At 42.5% G+C, this 26,859-nt stretch overlaps 1 protein-coding gene across 6 annotated transcripts in view; it reads left to right on the forward strand.

The window, feature by feature from the left end:
• DOCK10 (dedicator of cytokinesis 10) overlaps positions 1 to 26,859 on the forward strand; it is a 412,410-nt gene that overhangs the window by 362,732 nt on the left and 22,819 nt on the right. For all 6 annotated transcript variants that reach the window (XM_077488206.1, XM_077488203.1, XM_077488204.1 and 3 more), the window contains one exon: positions 4,800 to 4,913. In XM_077488206.1, the coding sequence (XP_077344332.1) occupies positions 4,800 to 4,913 (114 nt within the window). The remainder of the gene's footprint in view (positions 1 to 4,799; positions 4,914 to 26,859) is intronic.

A 26,859-nucleotide genomic window follows, 5' to 3' on the forward strand; every position in this document is an offset into this window, starting at 1 on the left:
ATATCACATACGCAGGCATAACCTGATTTTCCAAGACACGTGTGATATTGAATGGCTGTTTGAGCTGACGAGGAGAGAGAGAGAGACCCGGGAGAGATGCTGCTCTCATGCACATCGCTGGTTAGAAGTTGGGGCTTGGGGACAAACAAAAACCTTCTGCCTTTAGACACCCTTTTACATTATATATATTTTTAGTTTAAGATATAGTAAAGAAGGGTTAAAACCACAGTTTTTTTTGTTTTTTTGCTGACTTTGCATTTCTTAATGGGGAAAATTTCCATTGCTTCCTGTGGAGACACAAGAGAGAATGAGAAGAAATCACTCCAAAGTGAATGGAATCTCCTATCTTAGAGAGTTGTCACATGAGCAGGTGTCTCCATTGAGGATGTTGCCACAGTTCTTGCAATGGTCACCAGGGTGAAGCTCTCTTCATCAGGGGCATTTTTATTGATACAGTAATTTGTTAAAAATGTAAAATAATAAGCATTGCAATCTCCTACGGTTATTCTAATAAAACATATGCATTTATTAATAAAGTGACCATAGCAGATAAATCATATAAATGGGGAATGTTCATATAAGTGAATAAATAGATGTTTTCCAATATACAATCCATCCAATAGTCCACGTGATAAAGAATGTGCAATTATAGTGTCCATATGTCTTCACAATTTTAAGTAATGTTACCAACCACCATGTGATTTGCCCTTCCTCCACTGCACAAGGGTAACAACTTCAATATGCCAGATTGCCCAGATCCTGGACCACCTCCACCAGATCACATATGCTTTGCCATATATGCAGAGATAAATTCTCCAAAATAAATAATTATAACATCATAGTGTTTTCCATAAACCAAGTACCATTTATTAGCAACAAATAAAATAACACTAAAGCCGCGTACACACGTAGCGGTATGTCCGACGTACTTAGTCTGGCAGACTTTCCGCCAGACTGTCCGTCGGACTTCCCGAACGGGCTACTTGCCCACACACGGCACTTTTTGAGCGGACTAATACGGCGTACTAAGTCCGCCGTACTATCCGCCCTACTTTTGAAATGAATGGACTCGCCCACACACACGGAGGAAAGTCCGCTCATTTTGAGCGGGTCTCCAGGTAGGCGGGGCCCGCGAAGGAGACGCCGCTTGCCCCGCCGCCTGGTATGGACTTAAAGGGGAACCCCCACGCCGAAAAAAATCTAAAAGACCCTTGTCCGAGCACGCTACCCGGCTGGCCAGGAAAGGGGGGCGAGCGAGCGCCCCCCCCCCCTCCTGAGCCATACCAGGCCACGTGCCCTCAACATGGGGGGTGCCTTGGGGAAGGGGGGGCCGCGGGGCCCCCCCACCCCAAAGCACCTTGTCCCCATGTTGATGAGAACAAGGGCCTCTTCCCGACAACCCTGGCCGTTGGTTGTCGGGGTCTGTGGGCGGGGGGGCTTATCGGAATCCGGGAGCCCCCTTTAATAAGGGGGCCCCTGGATACCGCCCCCCCACCCTATGTGAATGAGTATGGGGTACAATAATAAAAGTACAAAAAAAACACAACACACGAGATAAAATACTTTATTGCACAGCTCCGGGGTCTTCCGTCTTCGGGGGTCTTCTCGCCGGACTCCTCCGCTATCTTCTTGTAGCTCTTTTGCTAGCGGAGGAGTCCGGCTTTCTTCCTGGCCGCCGCGGCCTCTTCTTCCGACTTCGGGGGTCTTGTCCCCCTCTTCGGTTCTTCTGCCGGGCCACCGCGCCTTCTTCTAGCTCTTTTACAGGCGGTGGCCCGGTCTTCTGTCGCCGCCACCTTCCGTTCTTCCTACCTGCAGACCCGCTCGAAATGAGCGGACTTTTCTCCGGGCGGGAAAAGTCCGCTCATTTCAAAAGTACGGCGGACTGGCATACACACGGCCGGATTGTCCGCCGAAATGCGAGTCCGGCGGGAAGATTGGTGTGCAACACGGCATTCTAAGTCCGCCGTACTTTCGGGTCAAAAAAGTATGCCGGAGGCTACACACGGGGGGATTGTTTGGCGGACTTGAGTTTGCCGGACTTTTCCACCGGATTGTTTGATCGTGTGTACGCGGCATAACACTACCATTTGCACAAAAATCCCTAAACAGCGCTGTGTACAGATACCTGTCATACAGATCTCTGTGTGTACTCTCTGTGTTACTGGCTCTGCCCTTTACATGTTACGCCATCCAGCAAGGCTTTGTCAGAGAGAGAGTACATACACAGAAAAATCAGCACAATAACAATAACAATGCCATAACTGACAGTTAAAGTGATACTAAATTCTTATATTTTTCATTTAAAAATAACAAACATGTTATATTTACCTGCTCTGTGCAGTGGTTTTGTACAGAGCAGCCCAGATCCTCCTCTTTTGGGATCCCTGTCGGAGCTTCTGGCCCCTCCCTCCTGCTGAGTGCCCACACAGCAAGCAGCCTGCTATGGGGGCACTCAAGCCACTGCTCTGTATGTCCATTCAGACACAGAGCTGTGGCCTGGCCCCTGCTCCTCTCTCTCCTCATTGGCTCACTCGCTTTGATTGACAGCAGCAGGAACCAATGGCGCCTGCTGCTGTCTCAGCCAATGAGGAGAGAGAGACCTGGACAGCCGAGTCTCTCGTGCAACATCACTGGATCCAGATGAGTTCAGATAAGTATTAGGGGGGCTGAGGGGGGCTGCTGCACACAGAAGGTGTTTTATCTTCTTCCATATAATGCATTAGGATAAAAAACCTTCTTACTTTAGAACCACATTAAATGTGCCCCTTGTGTTGATTCTTCTTCTTGCTGGAGAAATCTTTTTGCAACCCAAACACCCACCACTGCTGCCGCTGCCCTTTAGCTGTTAATACAGCTAAAAGGCAGTCAGGAGCTCTCATTAAGAGAGCTTGACATTGCTGCCTTTTCCTGCCAGATCACATTAATAAAAGCCATAATACAGCTTCTTTCAATGACACACAATCTCTGAATGATTGTTAGTCTTTTCCGATTGTTAGTCTGAAACCTGGAGCTATTGGTGAAGGCATTGTCTCAATGCTGGGTGAGAAATCTTTTTTTTGTTCACATTTTCTCTTTAGAAATGTGTGCACCTAACAAACACTCAATATGGTATACACCATATTACCAAAAGTATTGGAACACCTGCCTTTACACTCACATGAACTTTAATGGCACCCAGTCTTAGTCTGTAGGGTTTAATATTGAGTTGACCCACCCTTTGTAGCTATAACATCTTCAACTCTTCTGGGAAGGCTGTCCACAAGGTTTAAGAGTGTCTATGGGAATGTTTGACCATTTTTCCAGAAGCGCATTTGTGAGGTCAGGCACTGATGTTGGACGAGAAAGAAAGCCTGGCTCGCAGTCTCTGCTCTAATTCCTCCCAATTGTGTTTTGTTGGGTTGAGGTCAGGACTTCATGCAGGCCAGTCAAGTTCCTCCACCACAAACTCACTCATCCATGTCTTTATGGACATTGTTTTGTGCACTGTTGCGCAGTCATGTTAGAACAGGAAGGGGCCATCCCCAGACTTTTCCCACAAAGTTGGGAGCATGAAATTGTCTAAAATGTCTTGTTATGCTGACACCTTAAAAGTTCCCTTCACTGGAACTAAGGGGCCAAGACCAACCCCTGAAAAAAAAAAACACACACACCATAAGCCCCCCTCCACCAAATGATTTGAACCAGTGCACAAAGCAAGGTCTGTAAAGACATGGGTGAGCGAGTTTGGGGTGGAGGAATGTGACTGGCCTGCACAAAGTCCTACCCTCAACCCGATAGAACACCTTTGGGATGAACTGGAGTGGAGACTGCAAGCCAGGCCTTCTTATCAACACCAGTGCCTGACCTCACACATGCGCTTCTAGAAGAATGGTCAAACATTCCCATAGACACACTGTTAAACCTTGTGGACAGCCTTCCCAGAAGAGTTGAAGTTGTTACAGCTGCAAAGGGTGGGCCAACTCGATATTGACCCTACGGACTAACACTGGGATGCCATTAAAGTTCAGGTGCGTATAAAGGCAGGTGTCCCAATACTTTTGGTAATATAGTGTATGTGTCAAGGGGACGGGCTCACCTAAGGCAGTAAATAAACACATTTCAATGCAGGAGGGCTTTGTAGAACAAGTCCATAACATAAAACAAACAAAACATCTTGTCCGAGCTACCAACTAAAGTTCATGTCAGCTCCTGCCCAATCCCTAATGGGTTCCCTAAAACAAACAGGCAGAACATGTAACTTTTTAGTGCTTAGCAGTCAGCCTTATGAAGAGCCATGGACACCTGAGACTAAAAATTAGGTCTAGCTACCAGGTAAGATGCTGACCTAGGGATGGAGGGTTTATAACACTAAAGCTCTATAAAACCTCTGGGCTTTGGGACACAGATCAGAACTTATTAAAAAGGTTTGTTTTGTCTATAACAGACAGAAACTCTAAAACCCTCTCACAATGTGTTGAAAAACCTGGGTGACGCATGTACATTGTCCATGATATTGACAGCTAGTGCCTCATACATGGTATTATCAAAACTAACAGAAAGACTTCTATGATAAAACTGTTTTGTATTGGTATACAAGTTTCCATCATTTTCACATACGATTGAACAACTAATGCTTGTCATTTTTAAGTCTGCTCATAAAAAGTTTTGATTAATTTACTTTAAATATTTTGTTTGATCAGCACAATATAATTTTTTGGGGGAAATTCTCACGGACTCCTATAAATGTCATGCAGTTTTTATAAAGCAGAAATGTGGAACACATAATAAATAATTCATACTTTTTGCTAACTTGATTTCAGAGACTATCGGAGCTCTATTACCGCATTCACCGATCCTATCTAAAAATTGCAGAAGTGGTAAATGCAGAGAAAAGGCTATTTGGGCGTTATTATCGGGTTGCTTTCTATGGCCAGGTAAATTAAAAGTTGCATACCACTATACCATGTTTCAATAATTGTTTTTACCAGTGAGGAACCCTTGTTGTAATTTTTAAGTATCAGAGAAACCCTGCTAAAATTATTATAGCTACAACTCAAGGTGCATAAACATGTTAAGTAGTAGATATGGGATATATACATATAATGGTATATATATATCATATAGAATGTGTTTTGCATAGCTTATCTGGCACCCAGAGATGATAATTTGTGCTTTTTTTTCTGTAAAACTCATGAAATGTATGCTATTAGTGGTGAGAATAAAACACAGTGAATACTGTAGTGTAATTGTATGGTCAGTAGGGAGGTGCTTATGTTGGGGGTCATTGTAGTGCTCCCTCACATTAGTGGCCAGTGGCAAATGCTCCCCTACACAGGTGGTTAGTGGAAAGAATGCCCATGACAGTACATTGCTCCTTAGTGTAAACAATGTCCCTTACATTGGTAGTGGGAAGAACGTCCTTTATATTGATGGTCAGTGAGAAGAATGCACCATACATTGCTGGTCAGTGAAAAGAAAGTACCTTACATTGAACGAAAAATTACCTTGTGTTGATGCTTTAGGTCCGGTTCACACTGAGGCAGCGCAACTTACAGCACGACTGCCTCAGGCGACCTGGACTCAACCACTGCAGCGACTTGCAAAACGACTTCTGTATAGAAGTCAATGCAAGTCACCTCAAGTCGCCCCCAAAGTCGTACAGGAACCTTTTTCTAAGTCGGAGCGACTTGTGTCGCTCCGATTAGAATGGTTCCATTGTACAGAACGGGGCGCTACTTGTCAGGCGGCTAAGTCGCCTGAGAAGTCGTCCCAGTGTGAACCGACCCTTATGGAAGACAGCCCTTGTATTGACTGGAAAGAGGAAGAATGTCCTCTTACAGACAGCTAAAAAGATATTTGCTGACAATGGCTACCCAAGAGAATAGAAGTTCCACCCGTCCCACGCAGTTGGCTTTGCTTTTGCCTTTGGTGCTTCAACTAAGCAGGTATCTTCAGGTAGGGGGCTGACAATCTGCCGGTACTCCATTGTTAAAGAACCCCTAGAGACTTTAGGAGGAACCCCAATAGAGAGGCTGGTAAAAAGCTTGTATCGTGAGGCAAAATTGATTACATGAGTGCAGAAATCTGTAGAATTTAAATGTATATTTCAGTGGTCTGACTAAATCAGATCAGTAGCTATGATTTACTGTACTACTCTTTGCTCAATGGCTTATTAAATAAGATCTCATGCGTGTTGTGGACATCTAAGTTTGGTCAATGAGCTGGTGTGCCATGGGAAAAAATCCTTTACCCCTTCGCCAGCTATACAAACAGAAGGGTTATAGATTATGGACCACAGCCCAGGCCTGTTCATTTAATTTTCATTAATATATACTGACAGATACATTGTTTCCTTACAAAATTCATGGCAAAATCATGTGACTAGCAGCCCATACATCTTTTACAATAGTATATGCATTTTTTATTTCTCATTATACATAAAACATGATTTGATTTTGTTGGAGGATCAGGTGAATAATTATGTACAGTTATTCTGTGAAGAACATTTAGATCCAATTAAACAACTGTATGTTTAACACATGAGATATATAAAAACAAATATATCAACTCCAAAACAAGTATAAAAAACATTATTCACGAATGCTTCATGGATAGCTTTAGCACTCCCTCCCAATCTTAAAATGAACCCATGAAAGTTCTACACAGGACACAGATATTCCCTTTACTGTAGCACCAACACATTCATGATGCTTTCGAAAATGCAACAAACTATCCTGGCAATATATGAGGACCCATGTAGGGTCAGGATTTAACAATAGTACAGACGAGTATATACAAATCTTGAGGGTTTTTTTTTAGATATAAAAGAGGAGCTAAACTCTGTAAGCTGTACCCAAAAAAAAAAAATCAACAGAGGGCAAACGACTAGTCTCTTGATTTGCTTTTGGTCTTCCTGCAGCTGATCGTTTGCCCTTACTGACCCACTGTGCCTTGTTCTGCACTTTATCCCCATGTGGAGGTGGCCATCTTGGTAGGGGCACATACCATGTTAGAGCCTTCAGCCAGGAGAACAATGAGCAACACCGTAGTGGCACCATTAGACATGGGCGCCATCCAAAAATTTGTTTTGTTTCGTTCCGTTTTGTTCCGTATGAAAAAAAATTAATATTGTGTAATTTTATATGAAATACGAATTTTCGTTAGATTCGTAAACTTGTCGTTAAATAACGAAAGTTCGTGCTGACTTCCTGGGTTTTTAACTTTTAGGTTTGTTAACTTTTCATAAAAATAACAAAAGTTCATTATGACGAATTTATCATTATAAGGGGTTCCCACCATCCCTGTGCTGTGCTGACTTCCTGGGTTTTTAACTTTTAGGTTTGTTAACTTTTTGTAACAATTACGAATGTTCCTTATGATGAATTGACCATCCCTGTGCTGTGCTGACTTCCTCTGATTGGTGAACAAAATACCAGTCATGTTTCTGTTAATTTGGATCCGAAATTCGTTAATGAAATTTTGTATTTCGTATGAAATTCGTAAGCATAAAAAATTGTATTTCGGATTCGTACGAATGTACAAATTTCCGGAAATTCGTATGAATTTTCGATTTGTATGAAACTAATCGCACATGTCTAGGCACCATCAAATCTCATCTAAATCTTGTGGCAATAGCAGCCACAGGTAGTAGTGCCATATATCTCTCACTGCGTATATACAGTACAACTGTAAGGCTTAGAACCCTAGTCAAGTTTTTATTGTTGTCTGCACCCCACTGGGGAGATTCAACCTTCCTATTTGTCCTATTGTCCCCTGTCACGTAAATCAAAAGTTATGGGAAATCCAAATTGTTACAGTTGTCCCCAGAACAGCAATAGAAGGGAAATCTCCCAATGCGAACATTTTTTCTGGGGATGATTGTCTAAGAGGTGAATTTCCTCATTTTGAAGAGATTTACTCTCACTTCCTGTTCTATGTCTCCCTGAAAGGAAGTGAAAGCAAATAATAAAACGAGAACAAAATAATCTGACAGGGGTGCTAACCCATCCCTGCTCTATTCAAAACTGAGAGGAGAGTTTTGGGTATACATTTAGTGTAACATTTTTAGATATTATCTGTAAGATCGTCTTTATATCTTCACCTTTTGAGTTCAGTTTAAAAAGTAGGGAAGGAAGACACTTTTCTTCCCACAATGAAAGTGTTTCTGTATTTCGAAAGTGTGACGTTTATTATTTACCTTTATCTTAAGTACCTCCATATTTTTCCTTATTACATTAGCAAAGCCAGCACAGCAACTTGTAGATCAGTTTGCTATCACAGACTGTTCTGTTCAAAGTTCTTAATACAGAACACTTTTGCAAGTAATACCATCTATTACACAACCCACCACAGCTTACTGGAATAGGATATGGCACTCATATATTATGAGAGATGGTGCTTAATTGGTGTAGGAGGTTTAAGGTCATTTTTTTTAATTCCCAACATTTGCAGAATATTGTTTTCTCCGAGGCTAAAGCCCCATACACACAGATTTTCTGCTGATTTTTTCCCTTCAGATTTACCAGAACCATGTAGTGCAAGGGCCTGCCTGATTGCATACTAATTGAAACTCCTAAGGTTTGACCTCATATTGTATGGTTTTGGTAAATATGATGGAAAAAATCAGCAGAAAATCTGATAGTGTGTATGGGGCTTATAGGTGCACTTTAAAGTTCCCTTTCAGATCCAGTAAACCATGTTGCTTCTTAAAATGAATATAAATCATTTTTTTTTTTCACTTGGCCAATGGATCTCAAGGTCACTGTGGTAAATACATCCTTGCATATCCATTTTATGTTAGAACTTCAATATAAAAGTGCTGAATTTTGCACACGGGGTAAAGTAAAGCAGCATAAAAACCAAATCCAAGTGTTCTGGAACTGGTGAAGGAAGGTAAATATAGGCAATTTCCCAAGACACATAGTAAAAGGTGAAAATAAAACAGATTTTCTGCTCTAGCTCATCTGTAGAAAGGAAATATCTGGCTTGTTGAGAACAAATGAAATGTGGCATATTTAATCCCCAAAGGGAGAGCAGAGCTGTTTTCATACATTGCTGCTCCCAGGTATCAGCATTTAAGATTGTCAGTGGCCAAGTTTTAGTCAATCATGGACTTAGGCTGGCTGTCAGAGAAGCGAGTGCATTTTTGGCCAGCTAGACGTTCCTGAATTCTGAACCGGGGATGGCAGAAACTGTTATGACTTTTACAATCCCTCTAATATACCGATTCAATCTTAATGCATGCATTTGCTCTTTTTTTCCGTCTGATCCTATTGAAGGCTGTGGTAAGTGGCTTATTTCTGCTTGTCTCTTTCTTTACTACTCAGTCAGTGGCAGCTGTTCTTCCATGATGTCTTGCATCTAATTTATAAATATGAGCTAAAATGTTCATTTGTCTTTTTGAGAGTGTTGTGTTCATTCGTGTCTGTTCACATAACAGCTTAACAGCTTTTAGGGTGAAGCATCACTGTTTACTTAATGCTGTATCATTATAAAGAAACCAGAGGAATATGTATTGGCTTGTGTAGGATTTGGTGCCTTCAAAGTTTCATCTTAAATTAATTAGCTTACAGACTGCTTTCTAAGCCCTTGTACACGCGGTCGGACATTCCGACAGGACTATGTTCAGGCTAGTAGCCAATAGCTTTGGTCTCGTAATTTGATCTGAGCATGCGTGGCACTTTGTCCGATCAGTATTCTTTACAAACGATCGGAAACAGTCCGATCGGATTATGTTGTCGGAAAATTTTATATCCAGCTCTCAAACTTTGTCAGACATTCCGACGGAAAATGTCCAATGGAGCCCACACACGGTCGGATTATCCAACAACACGGTCCGATCGTACATTTTCCGCCTGAATTTCCGACCGTGTGTACAAGGGCTTATAGTACAGCATTGACAATATTAGCCTCAGAACACTTGAGTAGCTTAGCCAAGGTTTCTATAATTTAGAGGGGTCACCACCTGACTGTTTTGTGAGCAACTCACTTAGCTGTCTTTAGCAAAATGACAAAACAGAGCCAGCACAATGGTGGCAGAGCTTTGATTTATCAGGTCATAAAGTGTATTTATATACTGTATAAACGTTTCCTAATGCATTTATGATACACAAATTAAAATTTACTTATTATAGGTTTGAATATTTAGCAAATGAAAAGTTTGATTTGAATGCGATACATGACCAGAAATCAATGTATATTTAACAAAGTGTAAAAAATATAATATGCATTTAAACCTATTAAAGAGAATTAAATCATTAGCCAATTTAGTAATGCAGATAGTATTTTTTAAATCAAAGAACTTTACTAAAGCACAAAATGGTCACACTTCACATCATTACAGTTAACAGAAGTGATGTGCATTTGGAATTATTATTCCAACTTAATATTGTTAAACAATTCTTATGTAAATATTGGAGTATGTATACGGATACTAAACTGTAATGAACCAAGGTTAGAAACATTAGCAATAAGAAATGAATGGTTAATAAAAACTCTTCATTCTGAAATAAATGTGTACACAGTGCTTTTTTTTCCTGAGGATGATTTAGTGACTGAGAAAAAAATAGAAGTACTAAGACTATGTAGTACCATTGTACTAAGTAATGCATGTATCAGATGAATTAAGCTAGATGAGCTAGAGTTGAAGAAAATAATTATTTGATCCCCTGCAGATTTTGTAAGTTTGAAGGGTCTATAATTTTTATCATAGGTGTATTTTAAATGATAGAGACAGAATGTCATCCAAAAATCCAGAAAAAAAAACACATAAAACAAATGCTATAAATTAAGTTGCAGTTCAGTGAGTAAAATACGTATTTGATCCCGAAGTAAAACATGACTTAGTACTTGGTGAAGAAACCCTTGTTGGCAAGCACAGAGGTAGAAAGTTTCTTGTAGTTGGTGACCAGGTTTGCACACATCTCAAGAGGGATTTTGGTCCACTCTTCTTTACAGATTTTCTCTAAATCCTTAAGGTTTCTTGGCTGTCTCTTGACAACTCGAAGTTTCAGCTCCCTTCATAAATTTTCTGTAGGATTAAGGTCTGGAGACTGACTAAGCCACTCCATGACCTTAACGTGCTTCTTCTTGAGCCACACCTTTGTTGCCTTGGCGGTATGTTTTGGGTCATTGTCATACTGGAAGACCCATCCATGACCCTTCTTCAGTGTTCTGGCTGAGGGAAGAAGGTGCTCTTCCAAAATTTTACAATACATGGCCCCTCAATGGGGCAAAATCATCCTGTTTCCACCTCCGTGCTTGACTGTAGGAATGGTGTTATTAGGGTCATAGTTAGCATTTTTCTTCCTGCAAACACAGCGAATCGAGTTAATGCCAAAGAGCTTAATTTTGGTCTCATCTGACCACAGCACTTACTCCCAATCCTTCTCTGAATCATTTAGATGTTCATTGGCATGACCGTGCATGTGCCTTCTTGAGGAGGGGTACTCATCGTGTTTGGAGGAAGAAAAATGCTGACTATGGCCCTAAGAACCCCATCCCTACAGTCAAGCACAGAGGTGGAAACATTATGCTTTGGGGCTGTTCCTCTGCTAAAGGTACAGACTGACTTTGCCACTTTGAGGGACAATGGACAGGGCCATGTATTGTAAAATCTTTGTTGACAAACCTTCCCTCAGCCAGAACACTGAAGATGGGTCATGGATGGGTCTTTCATCATGACAATGACCCAAAACATACCACCAAGGCAACAAAGGAGTGGCTCAAGAAGAAGCACGTTAGAACATAGAGTGGCCTAGCAAGTTTTCAACTTTAATCCTATAGAAAATTTATGGAGGGAGCTGAAACTTCAAGTTGGCAAGAGATAGCCAAGAAACCTTAAGGATTTAGAGAAGATCGGTAAAGAAGAGTGGACCAAAATCCCTCCTGAGATATGTGCAAACTTGGTCACCAACTACACAAAATGTCTTACTTCTGTGCTTGCCAACACGGGTTTCTCCACCAAGTACTAAGTAATGTTTTGCTTGGGGATCAAATAATTATTTTACTCACTGAACTGCAACACAATTTATAACATTTGTATCAAGTGTTTTTTTCTAGATTTTTGGTTGATATTCTGTCTCCACCATTAAAATTACACCTATGATAAAAATTATAGACCCTTCATTTCTTTGTAGGTGGGCAAACTTTCAAAATCTGCAGGGAATCAAATAATTATTCCCCCCATTGTATATAATGTCAGATTAATCAGGAATGCCCTGGTGTGGTTTAAAATTACCTTTATATACCATACTACTTTATTAAACTTATGGAATCATTTTGCTTCAGAAGGCATCGTGGGGTTATCCAATTTTTACAGAACTGCTATATGTAATCACTTGATTGGCCCTAAAAGACAAATCCTATTGTTCAGTGGCTTCAGATCCACAAAGCCTCAGGTTTTATAACATTCTCAAAGTAAATGATAAAAAGTAGTGTTATATTTGAGGCATCTAGCAGAGTTATTGGGGAAAAATACCCTCAGTTAAGGAAGGACCTGTAGAGTAGTATCTATAGGTGGGTCAGCTTTTAGAATAGTGTAAAGAAACACATTTGTGACTTATGAATAGGGATGAGCCGAACACCCCCCGGTTCGGTTCGCACCAGAACTTTCGAACGGACCCCAAATTCGTACGAACGTTAGAACCCCATTGAAGTCTATGGGACTCGAACGTTCGAAATTAAAAGTGTAAATTTTAACGGCTAATATGCAAGATACTGTCCTAAAAAGGGTTTGGGGACCTGGCTCCTGCCCCAGGGGACATGGGTCACTGCAAAAAAAACTTTTAAAAACAGCCGTTTTGGTGGGAGCACTGATTTTAATGACGATTAAAATGAAAAAAAAATAGTGAAATATTCCTTTAAATATGGTGCATGGGGGGTGTCTGTAGTATTCCTCTGAAGTGCCACGTGTTTCCGGTGTTTAGAACAGTCCCTGCACAAAATGACATTTAACGGAAATAACGTCATTTAAAGCTGCTTGCGGTTTTAATGTTATATCTGGTTCCTGCAATATGGTTGAAAATCATTGAGAAAAATGGCATGGGTAGCCCTCCCTGTCCATTACCAGCCCCTTTGGGTCTTGTACGCATATTAAGGGGAACCCCATACCCATATAAAAAAAAAGGAAATACGTGTGGCCCCCAGGCCCTATATACTCAGAACAGCAGTATACAGGCGGTGCAAACAAGACAGGGACTGTGTAGGTTTGTTGTGTTAAGTTGAATCGGTTTGTAATTTTCAACTGGTACATTTTTAAAGTGTATCTCCAGTCAAAAAAACTATTTTCAAGCTTTTTGGAAAACATAGGGAAGGGTTATCACCCCTGTATAATTTGTTTTGCGGTCCGTCTTTTTCAGAGCACGCAGACAGCACGCACAATCTCCTAACACTGACTGAGAGCTCTATTTAAAACGAGCAAGATATTTAGCTATATAGGTGGATATAGTGGTGTATACTGCGTTCAGAGCACGCAGACAGCATGCACAATCTCCTAACACTGACTGAGAGCTCTATTTAAAATGAGCAAGATATTTAGCTATATAGGTGGATATAGCGGTGTATACTGCGTTCAGAGCACGCAGACAGCACGCACAATCTCCTAACACTGACTGAAAGCTCTATTTAAAACGAGCAAGATATTTAGCTAGATAGGTGGATATAGCGGTGTATACTGCGTTCAGAGCACGCAGACAGCACGCACAATCTCCTAACACTGACTGACAGCTCTATTATAAAAGATAGATATATCGCTAGATATATAGGTGAATATAGCGGTGTATACTGCGGTCAGGGCACGCAGACAACAACCACTACAGAAGATTAAGAACGAAAAATCGGCCGATAACGATCGGTGTATACTGTGTTGAAGGTACACAGAACACCCATTAACTGCTACAGATGCCAACACACTACACAAGGCCGCCGCGCTGGCGGCCTTATATAGTGTGGGGCGTGTACTACACAGCCTGAGCTATGATTGGCCACAGGCATCCTGCCTGTGGCCAATCATGGCTCTCCTCGCTGCCGGCGCTGTGATTGGCCAAGCATGCAGGGTCACAGTGCATGCTTGGCCAATCATGAGCCAGCAATGCACTGCGCCATCGCAGTGCATTGTGGGCTGTGAGCGCCACACAAATTTGGTACGAACGGCCCATAATGTTTGGAATTCGCCGAACGGGCGAACAGCCGATGTTCGAGTCGAACGTATGTTCGACTCGAACACGAAGCTCATCCCTACTTATGAATATGCCTTCCCAGGCCTCATTAACAAATGTAAGATTTAAGATGTCCCTTTCATGAAAAATAAGCAACAGCGACTGATATCCACTTACCTGCCCTTCTACTTTTCCGTTTTATAATTAATGCAACCACTTTGCTAAAGAAAAACCCTATTGGAATAGACAGCTGTAGCTTGATGCTGTTCTAAAGGATCTTGAACACAGGTATTGCAGTTTACATATTGACATCTTCTTATACCTCTCATCTGAGAGGGTGCTCCAGAGACTCTTTCATAGATGTGCTTTATTGTGGACCAGTAGTTTCGTGCTATTCATTCATTTGTGCCTCATAAAGCCATCATAGATTCAAACCATGTATGGGAAGGCTAAATGTACCCAAGTTTATCGGTCAATCCAATTGACTTGGGTACAACCAGCCTGCCGGATTTTACATGCAATTATAGTTAGTGGCTATTATAGCCATTAGCAATAATCACTGTGTTCTCCCAGAGGGGACAGCTTCCCCTGCCCCCTGCCAAGACAACACAGTGGCTCCTCTGGAAGAATTCCCCTGTCAACAATGTCAGTATTGCAGGAAAGAAATGTTCTCCATCGATGACCGACCTTAGACTGTTCTCTCATAAACTGTTAGGCAACAAATCTGTTTGAGAATGCCCCTATGGAATCTGGCATTCACTGAAACACATACCACATTTTAGTTCTAAGGCAGTGACTTCCAATTGCTGTTTCCATCAAAAGACAAAACAGGTGTTCTGCTTCATAGCAGATTCACATTAAAAGAAATATGCACAGAGAAGTACCACACTGTCGTTGGTGACCTCCTTGTGAAAATACTAGATGCTTGTCTGTTATGTTGGCCCAATGATTCATAAACCAAACTTTACTAATCTAGTTTAGAACACACACATGCTTGTTCTGGGTCAGTGACTAAAAAAGTGATTAAAGCCAGAGATAGCTAGGTAACTAGCATTTTCGTAAGGCAGTCAGACATCAAAGGCAGTGTATATGTGTTTTGCAGTTCCTAATTTATCAACATGTAGAAGAACCATTTTTTTGACCCAGTGCGTCTGTATTTAAAGTTCAAAAGATATGTTTTGAAAAAAATATATATACTTATATGGAAAAAAAAATCCCTTGAATGGTATTAAATAATTGCTTTAGCAGATGAGATCCTCATATTATTTGATACACAGAAATACATACTAAAAGTACACTGTAGTTGTTAACTTTGTGGCCATTACATCCCAAACAATGCAAACCATGTTTTTTTCTGTATGAATCATGTATTCAGATTACTAGTATAAATATTATTACCAGTATAGAACTTATTGCAGCTAAATACATTAAAAAAAAATTGTATCTTCTTATTTACATTGAAAACCATATACTGTACATGAACCTTTATAGTAAGAACCCTGTTTATACAAGTTTACTATAGGATTGTAGCCCAGTAAGAAAATAATTGTATTAAGATCAAAAACATCTTGTACCATATCCAAGCCACTTCTTCAGTTCTGATGGGTGTTCGGAAAAAAACCCAGCTGTATATATCCACACAGGTAGCACAGACACCCTAACCAATCACCACTGAAAGGTAGAAGGTATTACATAGTTACATGAGTTACATAGTTAGTAAGGTTGAATAAACACACCAGTCCATCCAGTTCAACCTGAGTGAGTGTCTACAATTTTCCCTATCCCCGTACATTGCACACTCACATCAGTCCCTACCCTCAAAGAGCCCACAATCCAAGATCCCCATTCATATACTAGGGTCAATTTTGGATAGAAGCCAATTAACCTACCTGCATGTCTTTGGAGTGTGGGAGGAAGCCGGAGCACCCGGAGGAAACCCACGCAGGCACAGGGAGAACATGCAAACTCCAGACAGGTAGTGTCGTTGTTGGGATTTGAACCAGTGACCCTTCTTACTGCTAGGTGAGAGACCACTACACCACTGTGCCGTATTGTCCCAGAGCAGGATGGGAGGTGTAAAAATTGTGGAATCATCCTGTTCCAGTTACATATTTACATTGTTGGTGTGAGGAAAGGTGTGAACTAGTGTCAAAACGCTGAGGTAGAAATAGTAGGACAACATTATTAGTGTAAGACAGATGACGTTGAAGGTTTGACGTAGATGGTCTCTTTCATGCCTTTAGTGAACCAGTTGTCCTCCCTGTTTAAAATGCGTACCTCACCGTAAGATAAAAAAACATTGTTTTCACATAAAATGTTGCATTAAAACACCTTCCTGATACTAAGAATTGGATTATATAACTAGAACAGGGTGGTTTCACCATTTCACACCTCCCATCCTCTTCTTGGACAATAACAGTGACCCTTCCATAGTGATTGAATAAAGGTGTATTTTCCTGACATTCATTTTAACTAAAAAAGTGGCTTAGATAAACTAACATATGTCTTCAACATTAAAGAACAAGTCCAGGTGAATCTGACTAATAATATTTCTCCATAAAGTGATCTCTGGGAATGAATCTTCTATTCCTACATGCAGTAATTGGTGACCTGATTGTATAGTGCTACCCTAGGGAATAATAATTAGGATCTCCAGTCTATGCAAGTTCTCTTTATTGCATACAGATTTTCTAACTTGTTGCAAAATCTCTAGACTAGGGTTGAACCTAATCTTTTCTTGACAATATAATACATCACTACATGGGTGTCACTAAACATGTGCTTTTGGTGATATGCATATATCTCCTGTCCTTCTGAAAGATATGTTTGTTGGTAACATTTTAGCATATAGGAAGCTACCTACATAACATTGCAGTTACTTAAAGCAGAACTTCACCTAAAAAGTGGGAAACTGGCTGTAAAGCCACAAGGAGTCACAGTTGGTTTCACACAGTAAACATGGCAGTGCCAGGGCCTCAAAGACCAGTAAAGAACCAGCCCGGGTGAGGCAAACCTTGGATCTCCAGGCAGGTACTGTACATTTGTTTTTAATTAAAGTCAGCAGCTACAATATTTGTAGCAACTGACTTTTAATTTTTTTCCAGGGTGAAAATCCTTTAACTCTATTCTTTTCCTCTAAAAGTGAACACTCAATGCTTTGCCACAAGATGGCTCTATTGCCCAGTCTAGAAGCCTGCCTTTACCTGATAGTTTAAAACATTTCTAATGCACACATTCAGTAAACCGATCAGTGAGTCATCATGTATATTAAATGCTATAGCAGCACTTGTACTGGCTTTATGATGATTTCTGGGCATTTGCTAGGGCATTTTTTTCTTGGCATCTGCCTGTTTATTTTGTAAAAGAAATGTAAAACTTTGTGTCAAATTTCCCCTACTAAACATCAGTGGAAAGGATACAATAAAGGCCACACCCTTGAAGTGTAGCTAATATGGAGCATACATGAATGTGTAAATGGCTGCTGGCCACAATATAAAAGTCAGAATAGATAAAACTCTGGCAGTTGCTAAAGTCATGATAGGCAAAACAGTAGCCATAAAATGGGAATTATATTTTAGTCATTGTTCAGTCTAATATTTGCCAAATATTTATGCATTCAATTGGCATAAGGATGTTATGCCGAATAGGTTCTTGACGTATCTTTTGACTGAACCCAAAATGTATTTAGATCGTTGCGATAAAAATAACATAGCCAAAGCTGGTACGTCAGGTCGAGAGAAAAAGAGCATGGTGACAGAAATCCAAACCTAATACACAGGACTGGTTATATAGCAGCAGCCCAGGCTGAGCTCCAAACCTAAAATTAATTAAAATATTTCACACAGAATTCTACACCCCCATTTGAGGGTAAGCATAAAGCCACTTGTAAAATCCAATCTCAGAAAAAGACAGCACTTTAAATGGACATCCAGATGTTAATGGAGAAGTATGGCTAAAGCTTTTTAGCCATACTTCTGTGGATCACAGGAGTGCAGTTCATTCTGCACTCCTGTGATTCATTTTCACCCGACAGCAGGCCAAAGCCTGCTGTTGGCTGACATCACTCAGCCAGTCCAGGCTCAGAAATGGTCAGGATCCACTCAGATGCCTGGGCCGGCACCTGAGCCAGCCCCTTACACCTCCTCCACAACCCAGTTCAGTGAGCACTGGAGGGGAGAGAAGAGAGACGATCATTGACAGTCCCATCCCTCTTCTCAGAGTGGAGTGGGAGAACGTAGCGATCCGCTGTGTTTGATTTCTCATTTCTCACTGCAGAGCCAACGGTGGACAGATGCAGCATCAGATTGATGCTGCATCCACCTAGGTGGGTATAAATGTCTCCGAAAAGTGAGTACACCCCTGACATTTTTGTAAATATTTTATTATATCTTTTCATGTGACAACACTGAAGAAATTACACTTTGCTACAATGTAAAGTAGTGAGTGTACAGCTTGTATAACAGTGTCCCCTCAAAATAACTGAACACACAGCCATTAATGTCTAAACCGCTGGCAACAAAAGTGAGTACATCCCTAAGTGAAAATGTCCAAATTGGGCCCAACTAGCCATTTTCCCTCCCCGGTGTCATGTGACTCGTTAGTGTTACAAGGTCTTGATTGTAAATGGGGAGCAGGTGTGTTAAATTTGGTGTTATCTCTCTCACTTTCTCATTCTGGTCACTGAAAGTTCAACATAGCACCTCATGGCAAAGAACTCGAGGATCTGAAAAAAAGAATTGTTGTTCCACATAAAGATGGCCTAGGCTATAAGAAGATTGGCAAGACCCTGAAACTGAGCTGCAGCATGCTGTCCAAGATCATACAGAGGTTTAACAGGACAGGTTCAGCTCAGAACAGGTCACGCCATGGTCACCCAAAGAAGTTGAGTGCACGTGCTCAGTATCATATCCAGAGGTTATCTTTGGGAAATAGACGCATGAGTGCTGCCAGAATTGCTGCAAAGGTTGAAGGGGTAGGGAATTAGAGAACAAAGAAAAAAGGAATGCGAGATATCACAAACACTAAAGTGGCTAATTAGAGGATATCTCAGATATAATCAGGTCAAAATGGTGCCATCATCCTTAGTGAGTAGCTATTGCGAGAAAGGACTGGATGGGGACTTTAGGATTTTAAAGGCACCAGTAATAAATTTGAAAGGAGTTTCTTTCTAATCAATCGGTATTGGTTTTATATAAATTTATTCAAAAAATAGAAAATCATACAGATAGAAAGGTTAAAAAGACTGTTAGACATAGGAAATGGATCTACACACATAGGAAAACTGCATCAGTATACATATCAAGGTGCAAATATTACAAAGATTCCATATCTATACAGGGGAACTAATCACCCACAGTAGAACCAAGATAGGTCAATAGATATTATGATGAAAAACTGATGCAGGATCCAAGGGCACTTCCCTTGGATCCTGCATCAGTTTTTCATCATAATATCTATTGACCTATCTTGGTTCTACTGTGGGTGATTAGTTCCCCTGTATAGATATGGAATCTTTGTAATATTTGCACCTTGATATGTATACTGATGCAGTTTTCCTATGTGTGTAGATCCATTTCCTATGTCTAACAGTCTTTTTAACCTTTCTATCTGTATGATTTTCTATTTTTGAATACATTTATATAAAACCAATACCGATTGATTAGAAAGAAACTCCTTTCAAATTTATTACTGGTGCCTTTAAAATCCTAAAGTCCCCATCCAGTCCTTTCTCGAGGTAGGGAATTAGTCTGTCAGTGCTCAGACAATATAGCGCAAATACTGCATCAAATTGGTCTGCATGGCTGTCGTCCCAGAAGGAAGCCTCTTCTAAAGATGATGCACAAGAAAGCCCACAAACAGTTTGCTGAAGACAAGCAGACTAAGGACATGGATTACTGGAACCATATCCTGTGGTCTGATAAGAGCAAGATAAACATATTTGGTTCAGATGGTGTCAAGCATGTGTGACGGCAACCAGGTGAGGAGTACAAAGACAAATGTGTCTTGCCTACAGTCAAGCATGGTGGTGGGAGTGTCATGGTCTTGGGCTGCATGAGTGCTGACGGCATTGGCGAGATACAGTCCATTGAGGAAACCATGAATGCCAACATGTACTGTGATGTACTAAAGCAGAGCATGACCCTCCCTTCGGAGACTGGGCCCTAGGTCCATATTCCAACATAACAACCCCAAACACACCTCCAAGACAACCACTGCCTTGCTAAAGAAGCTGAGGGTAAAGGTGATGGACTGGCCAAGAATGTCTCCAGACCTATTGAGCATCTGTGGGGCATCCTCAAATGGAAGGTGGAGGAGCGCAAGGTCTCTGTGGAAGAGGACTCCAGTGGCAACCTGTGAAGCTCTGGTGAACTCCATGCCCAAGAGGGTTAAGGCAGTGCTGGAAAATAAGGGTGACCACACAAAATATTGACACTTTGGGCCCAATTTGGACATTTTCAAGTAGGGATGTACTCACTTTTGTTGCCAGCGGTTTAGACATTAAAGGCTGTGTGTTGAGTTATTTTTCGGGGACAGCAAATTTAGACTGTTACACAAGCTGTACACTCACTTCTTCAGTGTTGTCACATGAAAAGATATGATAAAATATTTATAAAAATGTGAGAGGTGTACTCATATTTGTGAGATACTGTGTTTATTTATTTTTTCTAATCCCAAACTTCTATTTTAAACTTTGCTAAAGTTCCATATCAGAATATAACAACCAGTTGTCAAAGGTAAAGCAGCCCTCTTTATCAAGCTGGCAAGCAAAGATGCTTTCTGCTTTTCTCCTTGAGAAAGAGTCCAGAACAATATATCTAAAGAGGCACTGGGGAATTTAAGATTTCCATGTGTAGTCAGATGAAGGAAAGATGGGGACAGGCAAGGCTTTTTTCAATGGGTACCCAACAGTAACTCAAACCATACAAAGACAGAAAGGAACACCAGACCAAAAGCAGATGAAAGAGTTCAAGATAATTTAAATTTTACTGGTAAAAAAAAGTCATATAAAAACTGCCAAAGTATTTCAGGGGCAACATCGCTTCCCTTTCATCAGGGCTCAACACAGGATGGATTGTGAAAACAGTGACTTTACAGATCTATAATAGAACCAGTATTTAACTCTCCACATGGGTTATTACCTCATGTGAAGGGTTCAGTACTGGCTCTAATGTAGATCTATGAAGTCACTTTTCTCTAAGCCAATACAAGTTTTATCCTGTGTTGAGCCTGATAAATAGGGAGAGGTGTTTCCCCCAAAACGCATAGGCTGTTTTTAGAAACTTTTCTTTTACAGAAAATTAAAGTATCATGGACTCTTTCATCTGGTTTTGGTCTGGTACTCCATTTTGTATACCTTGAGACAGAGGGCTGCTGCAATCTTTAAACATTGGTGGTTGTATTCTGATATGGGATTTAAGTAAAGTTTAACATTTCCTCTTAAAGTGATGTCTTTCTGTAACATTGGGCTCCAAACCTGCTGTATGAAAAATATTTCCATAGTATAAGTGTGTCATGATCAGGAGTCAGGCCCGAATACCAGTTGCTATAGAAGTAGCAGTATAGCAGTACCACCAACCAGCAGGATAGGTACACAGGCAGTCACACTGGTAGATGATGCTGGCTCATCTGAGGTGCGGAGTCTAAGTACTAACCAGTGTTCACCAGAGCTCCTGATGGTGGAGATAGATTTTATTACATGTTAGTACCAGGTCATGACCCTCAGGATCGCCCCACCAGGAGGTGAGCAAGCCAGGGTCCAGAAGTTGATAAGCAGGTAAGGATCAAACAGAAGCATAGTCAGTAAAACAAGCCAAAGGTCAGTAATGAGTAATTATAGGTTGGGATCAGACAGAAGCGTAGTCGAGGAAGAAGCCAATAGTCAATACTATGGTAGCATAAAATGGATGGCAGCAGGGAAGACAATACTAGCTGAAGAGAGCACTGAAATCTGGCAAACAGGACATGCAGAGACATGGCTTTTTCACGAAGTTCTTGGGAAGAGTAAAAAGTTCAAGGTTCAGCAGAACACAAGGCAGGATTGTCCAATGGATCAGACAGGGTGCTGTCCAGCATCGCAGATAGTTCAGCGAGAAGAGTCATCGCTAGACACAGCAGATGTTCTAGGTTTAAATCCAGGTCCCAACAAAGTGTTTTCAATTACCCCAATGCAAAAAGAAAGTGTAAACCATGCCAATGGTCTCTTCAAAAGACTTTACATGGGAGGTTATTAAAAAATAACATATTTTAAATGTTAGTGTACATAATCACTAGCAATGAATGTCTCACTCATATTTGCCCCTTTTCGGTCTGTTAACGTCTACTTTCAATTAAATGTTTATCAGCTCAGAAGATTTCTGACAATATCACCAATCATGTTTGTGTGCACTCATCAAACAGTTACAACTAGGGATGAGCCGAACACCCCCCGGTTCGGTTCGCACCAGAACTTTCGAACGGACCCCAAATTCGAACGAACTTTAGAACCCCATTGAAGTCTATGGGACTCGAACGTTCGAAATGAAAAGTGCTAATTTTAACGGCTAATATGCAAGATACTGTCCTAAAAAGGGTTTGGGGACCTGGCTCCTGCCCCAGGGGACATGGGTCAATGCCTAAAATGTTTTTAAAAATGGCCGTTTTGGCGGGAGCACTGATTTTAATGACGATTAAAGTGAAAAAAAAAGTGAAATATTCCTTTAAATATGGTGCCTGGGGGGTGTCTGTAGTATGCCTGTGAAGTGCCACGTGTTTCCCGTGTTTAGAACAGTCCCTGCACAAAATGACATTAAACGGAAATAACACCATTTAAAACTGCTTGCGGTTTTAATGTTATATCTGGTTCCTGCAATATGGTTGCAAATCATTGAGAAAAATGGCATGGGTAGCCCTCCCTGCCCATTACCAGCCTATTTGGGTCTTGTACGCATATTAAGGGGAACCCTGTACCCATATTAAAAAAAGGAAATGCGTGTGGCCCCCAGGCCCTATATACTCAGAACAGCAGTATACAGGCGGTGCAAACAAGACAGGGACTGTGTAGATTTGTTGTGTTAAGTTGAATCTGTTTGTAATTTTCAACTGGTACATTTTTAAAGTGTAGCTCCAGTCAAAAAAACTATTTTTAAGCTTTTTGGAAAGCATAGGGAAGGGTTATCACCCCTGTATAATTTGTTTTGTCGTCCATCTTTTTTCATCTCACTTGCTGTTGTCTCCTTCCATTTGCAAGTAGGAGATGTTTGTAAATTGGATGTTTGAAAGTAGGGGCCTGCCCTATATGCTCTGCAGAAATGGCGGAACAAGGTGTTGGTTTTGCCACAACATTGTAAGCCCTCAAAGTGACTCTTGGTGGGCGCTGGAGCGCCCTGCTGTGAACGATTATATCAAGAATTGTAATTACATGCCATTGTTGAACAGTGGTAGAAAAATTGACCTTTGGTGGTTGTGGTGCTGGTGCCACAACCCTATAAGTCCTCACCGTTACTCTGGGTGGGCACAGGAAGGGGCCCTCCTGTGAAATATTATATCAAGAATTGTAATTACATGTCCCTGTTAAACAGGGGCAGAAAAATTGGGCCTTAGACACTGGTGCTGGTGCCACCACACTGCAACCTCTGCCATATACTCTAGTTTTATTGCAGGAATTAGCCCTGCTGCAAAGCATTGCATCAAAAATTGTAATTAAACGCCCCTGTTAAACAGGGGCAGAAAAATTGGGCCTTAGGCACTGGTGCTGGTGCCACCACACTGCAACCCCTCCCCATATACTCTTGTTTGATTGCAGGAATTAGCCCTGCTGCAAAGCATTGCATCAAAAATTGTACTTAAACGCCCCTGTTAAACAGGGGCAGAAAAATTGGGCTGATGGCATCAACCAGAACCAGAAATGTTCTTCCAACATATCAGCGGAGGAGGAAGAGGATAGACAATCAACATAACAGGACAGTCACTCAGCATCAGCATAGGCAGTCTTGAAGGGATGTGATATTTCAAAAAAAAAATTTCTGTTACATCAGCTTCAGGTGCTTGGTAGCTGTGGGTAATCCAAGACTGATTCATCTTGATGAAGGTCAGTCGATCAACTGATTCAGTGGACAGGCGCACCCTGTGATTGGTAACAAAGCCACCAGCAGCACTGAAGGTGCGTTTCCGAAAGAACGCTGGATGCAGGACAGGCCAGTAGCTCAATTGCATACTGTGCAAGCTCTGGCCAGTGATCCATCCTCAAGACCCAGTAAGCCAGAGGATTTTCGGTGGGAAAGGTGTCCAAGTCTGACCTTGCCCCTAGGTATTCCTGCACCATGTAAATCAGACTCTGGCGATGGGTGCTGGAACCGATCATACCTTGGGGCTGCGGACTAAAAAATTGTCTGAAAGCATCAGTCAGACGGCCACCTTCTCCACCGCTCCTTCTGACCGATGCCTCAGCAACACGTTGTCCAGGACCAGGAGTTTGTAACCTCCCAGTCTCTGGGAACGCGTTGCACAGACCTTTCTGCAAGGCCTCCCGGAGATGTCTCATCCTCTGCTCCCTCTGCGATGGCAAGATAAGGTCGGCAACCTTACCCTTGTACAGTGGATCAAGGAGAGTGGCCAGCCAGTAATGGTCCCTCTCCTTGATCCGAAGAATACGAGGATCCTTCCGCAGGCTTTGCAGGATCAGGGAGGCCATGCAGCGTAGGTTAGCTGAGGCATTCGGTCCGGAGTCCTCTGGGTCACTAAGGACAACATGATCCGCAGCTACCTCCTCCCAGCCACGTACAAGTCCACGTGTTTCTTGGGACTGTAAATCATCCCTACAAGACTGCTGCTGATGCTGATGCTGAGTGCCAGCCTCCACATCCATGCTGACACAATCATCCTCCTTCTCCTCTTCCTCCTCCTCATCCTCTTCCTGTGTGATGGGTGGCACAGCAGGAACACTGTCTGGATAAAGGGGGCCTTGAGAGGCAAGGAAGTCCTCCTCTTCCTGCCTCTGTTCTGCCTCAAGTGCCCTGTCCATTATTCCACGCAGCGTATGCTCCAAGAGGTGGACAAGAGGTACAGTGTCACTGATGCATGCACTGTCACTGCTCACCATCCTTGTGGCCTCCTCAAACGGTGACAGGACAGTGCATGCATCCCTGATCATGCCCCACTGGCGTGGTGAGAAAAAACCGAGCTCCACTGACCCTGTCCTGGTGCCGTAGTCACACAGGTACTCATTGATGGCCCTCTGCTGCGTGTGCAGCCGCTGCAGCATGGCCAATGTTGAGTTCCATCTGGTGGGCATGTCACATATAAGGCGGTTCTTGGGCAGGTTCAACTCCTTTTGGAGCTCAGCCAGCCGAGCACAGGCATTAAATGATCGGCGGAAATGCACACAGACTTTCCTGGCCTGCTTCAGGACATCCTGTAAGCCGGGGTACCTGCCCAAGAACCGCTGCACCACCAGGTTAAGGACGTGAGCTACACAGGGCACATTGGTCAGTTGTCCCTGTCGGAGGGCGGAGAGGAGGTTGGTGCCATTGTCGCAAACCACCATTCCTGGCTTAAGCTGGCGTGGCGTCAACCACCTCTCAGCCTGCCCCTGCAGAGCTGACAAAACATCCGCCCCAGTGTAGCTCCTGTCCCCCAAACAAACCAGCGCAAGCACGACATGGCATCATTTTGCCTGCGTACTTGCGTAGCCCCTGGAACGCCTACGGAGCACCGCTGGTTCTGAGGACAGAGCACTGGAAGAGGCCATGGAGGAAGAAGAAGAGGAGGGGGTGGAGGAGAGAGGTGTGTCACAACCAATAGTAGCATTTTGGAGGCGTGGTGGCGGAACAACCTCCAACACTACTGCACTTTGTCCTGCATCCTTCCCAGCTGCCAGAAGAGTGACCCAATGGGCCGTGAAAGACAGGTAACGTCCCTGTCCATGCCTGCTGGACCATGAGTCAGCGGTAATATGCACCTTACCGCTGACCGCCCTGTCCAGCGAGGCAAGGACATTGCCTTCCACATGCCGGTAGAGAGCCGGAATCGCCTTCCGTGAGAAAAAGTGGCGTTTGGGGACCTGCCACTGAGGAACCGCACATTGTACAAACTCACGGAAGGGGGCCGAGTCTACCAACTGAAAAGGCAGCAGTTGAAGTGCTAGCAATTTAGCCAAGCTAGCATTCAACCGCTGGGCATGTGGATGGCTGGGAGTGAACTTCTTTCGCCGGTCCAGCAGCTGGGGCAGGGACATTTGCCTGCTATAATCGGATGTGGGTGTACCGCTAGCAGAGTTCCCGGGAGCACTTGGCTGTGACACACCTAATTCTACACCTTCATTCCTCTCAGAGCAGGTTTCAGAGAGGACTGAAGGTCTAGTGGGGTTGGAGATGCCAGCTGATGAGGAGCAAGGAGAGGTCCGCTATGTTCTTTGGTGTGGGTCTTTGAGGTACGCTTGCCAACGAGCTGCATGGCAGGTCAACATATGTCTGGTCAAGCATGTGGTGCCCAAGCGGCTGATGTTTTGGCCACGTGAGATACGCTTGAGACATATGTTGCAAATAGCAGCGGTGCGATCTGATGCACTCGTCTCAAAAAAAGTCCACACCAAAGAACTTTTAGAATAACGCGCAGAGGCAGCGCTATGCGCAGGCGGAGCTCTGCGGTGTGATTCAGTCGGTGTGCTGCCCCTAAGCTGGCCCCCGGAGGGCATCCTGCCTCGTTGGACATGTGCCTCCTCCTCCTCCTCCTCCTCCTCTCTCCTGGC

This window comes from Lithobates pipiens, unplaced genomic scaffold, assembly GCF_037356315.1.
Source record: "Lithobates pipiens isolate NorthernLeopardFrog02 unplaced genomic scaffold, aLitPip1_a1.2 Scaffold_18, whole genome shotgun sequence".
Classification (NCBI taxonomy): Eukaryota; Metazoa; Chordata; class Amphibia; order Anura; family Ranidae; genus Lithobates; species Lithobates pipiens.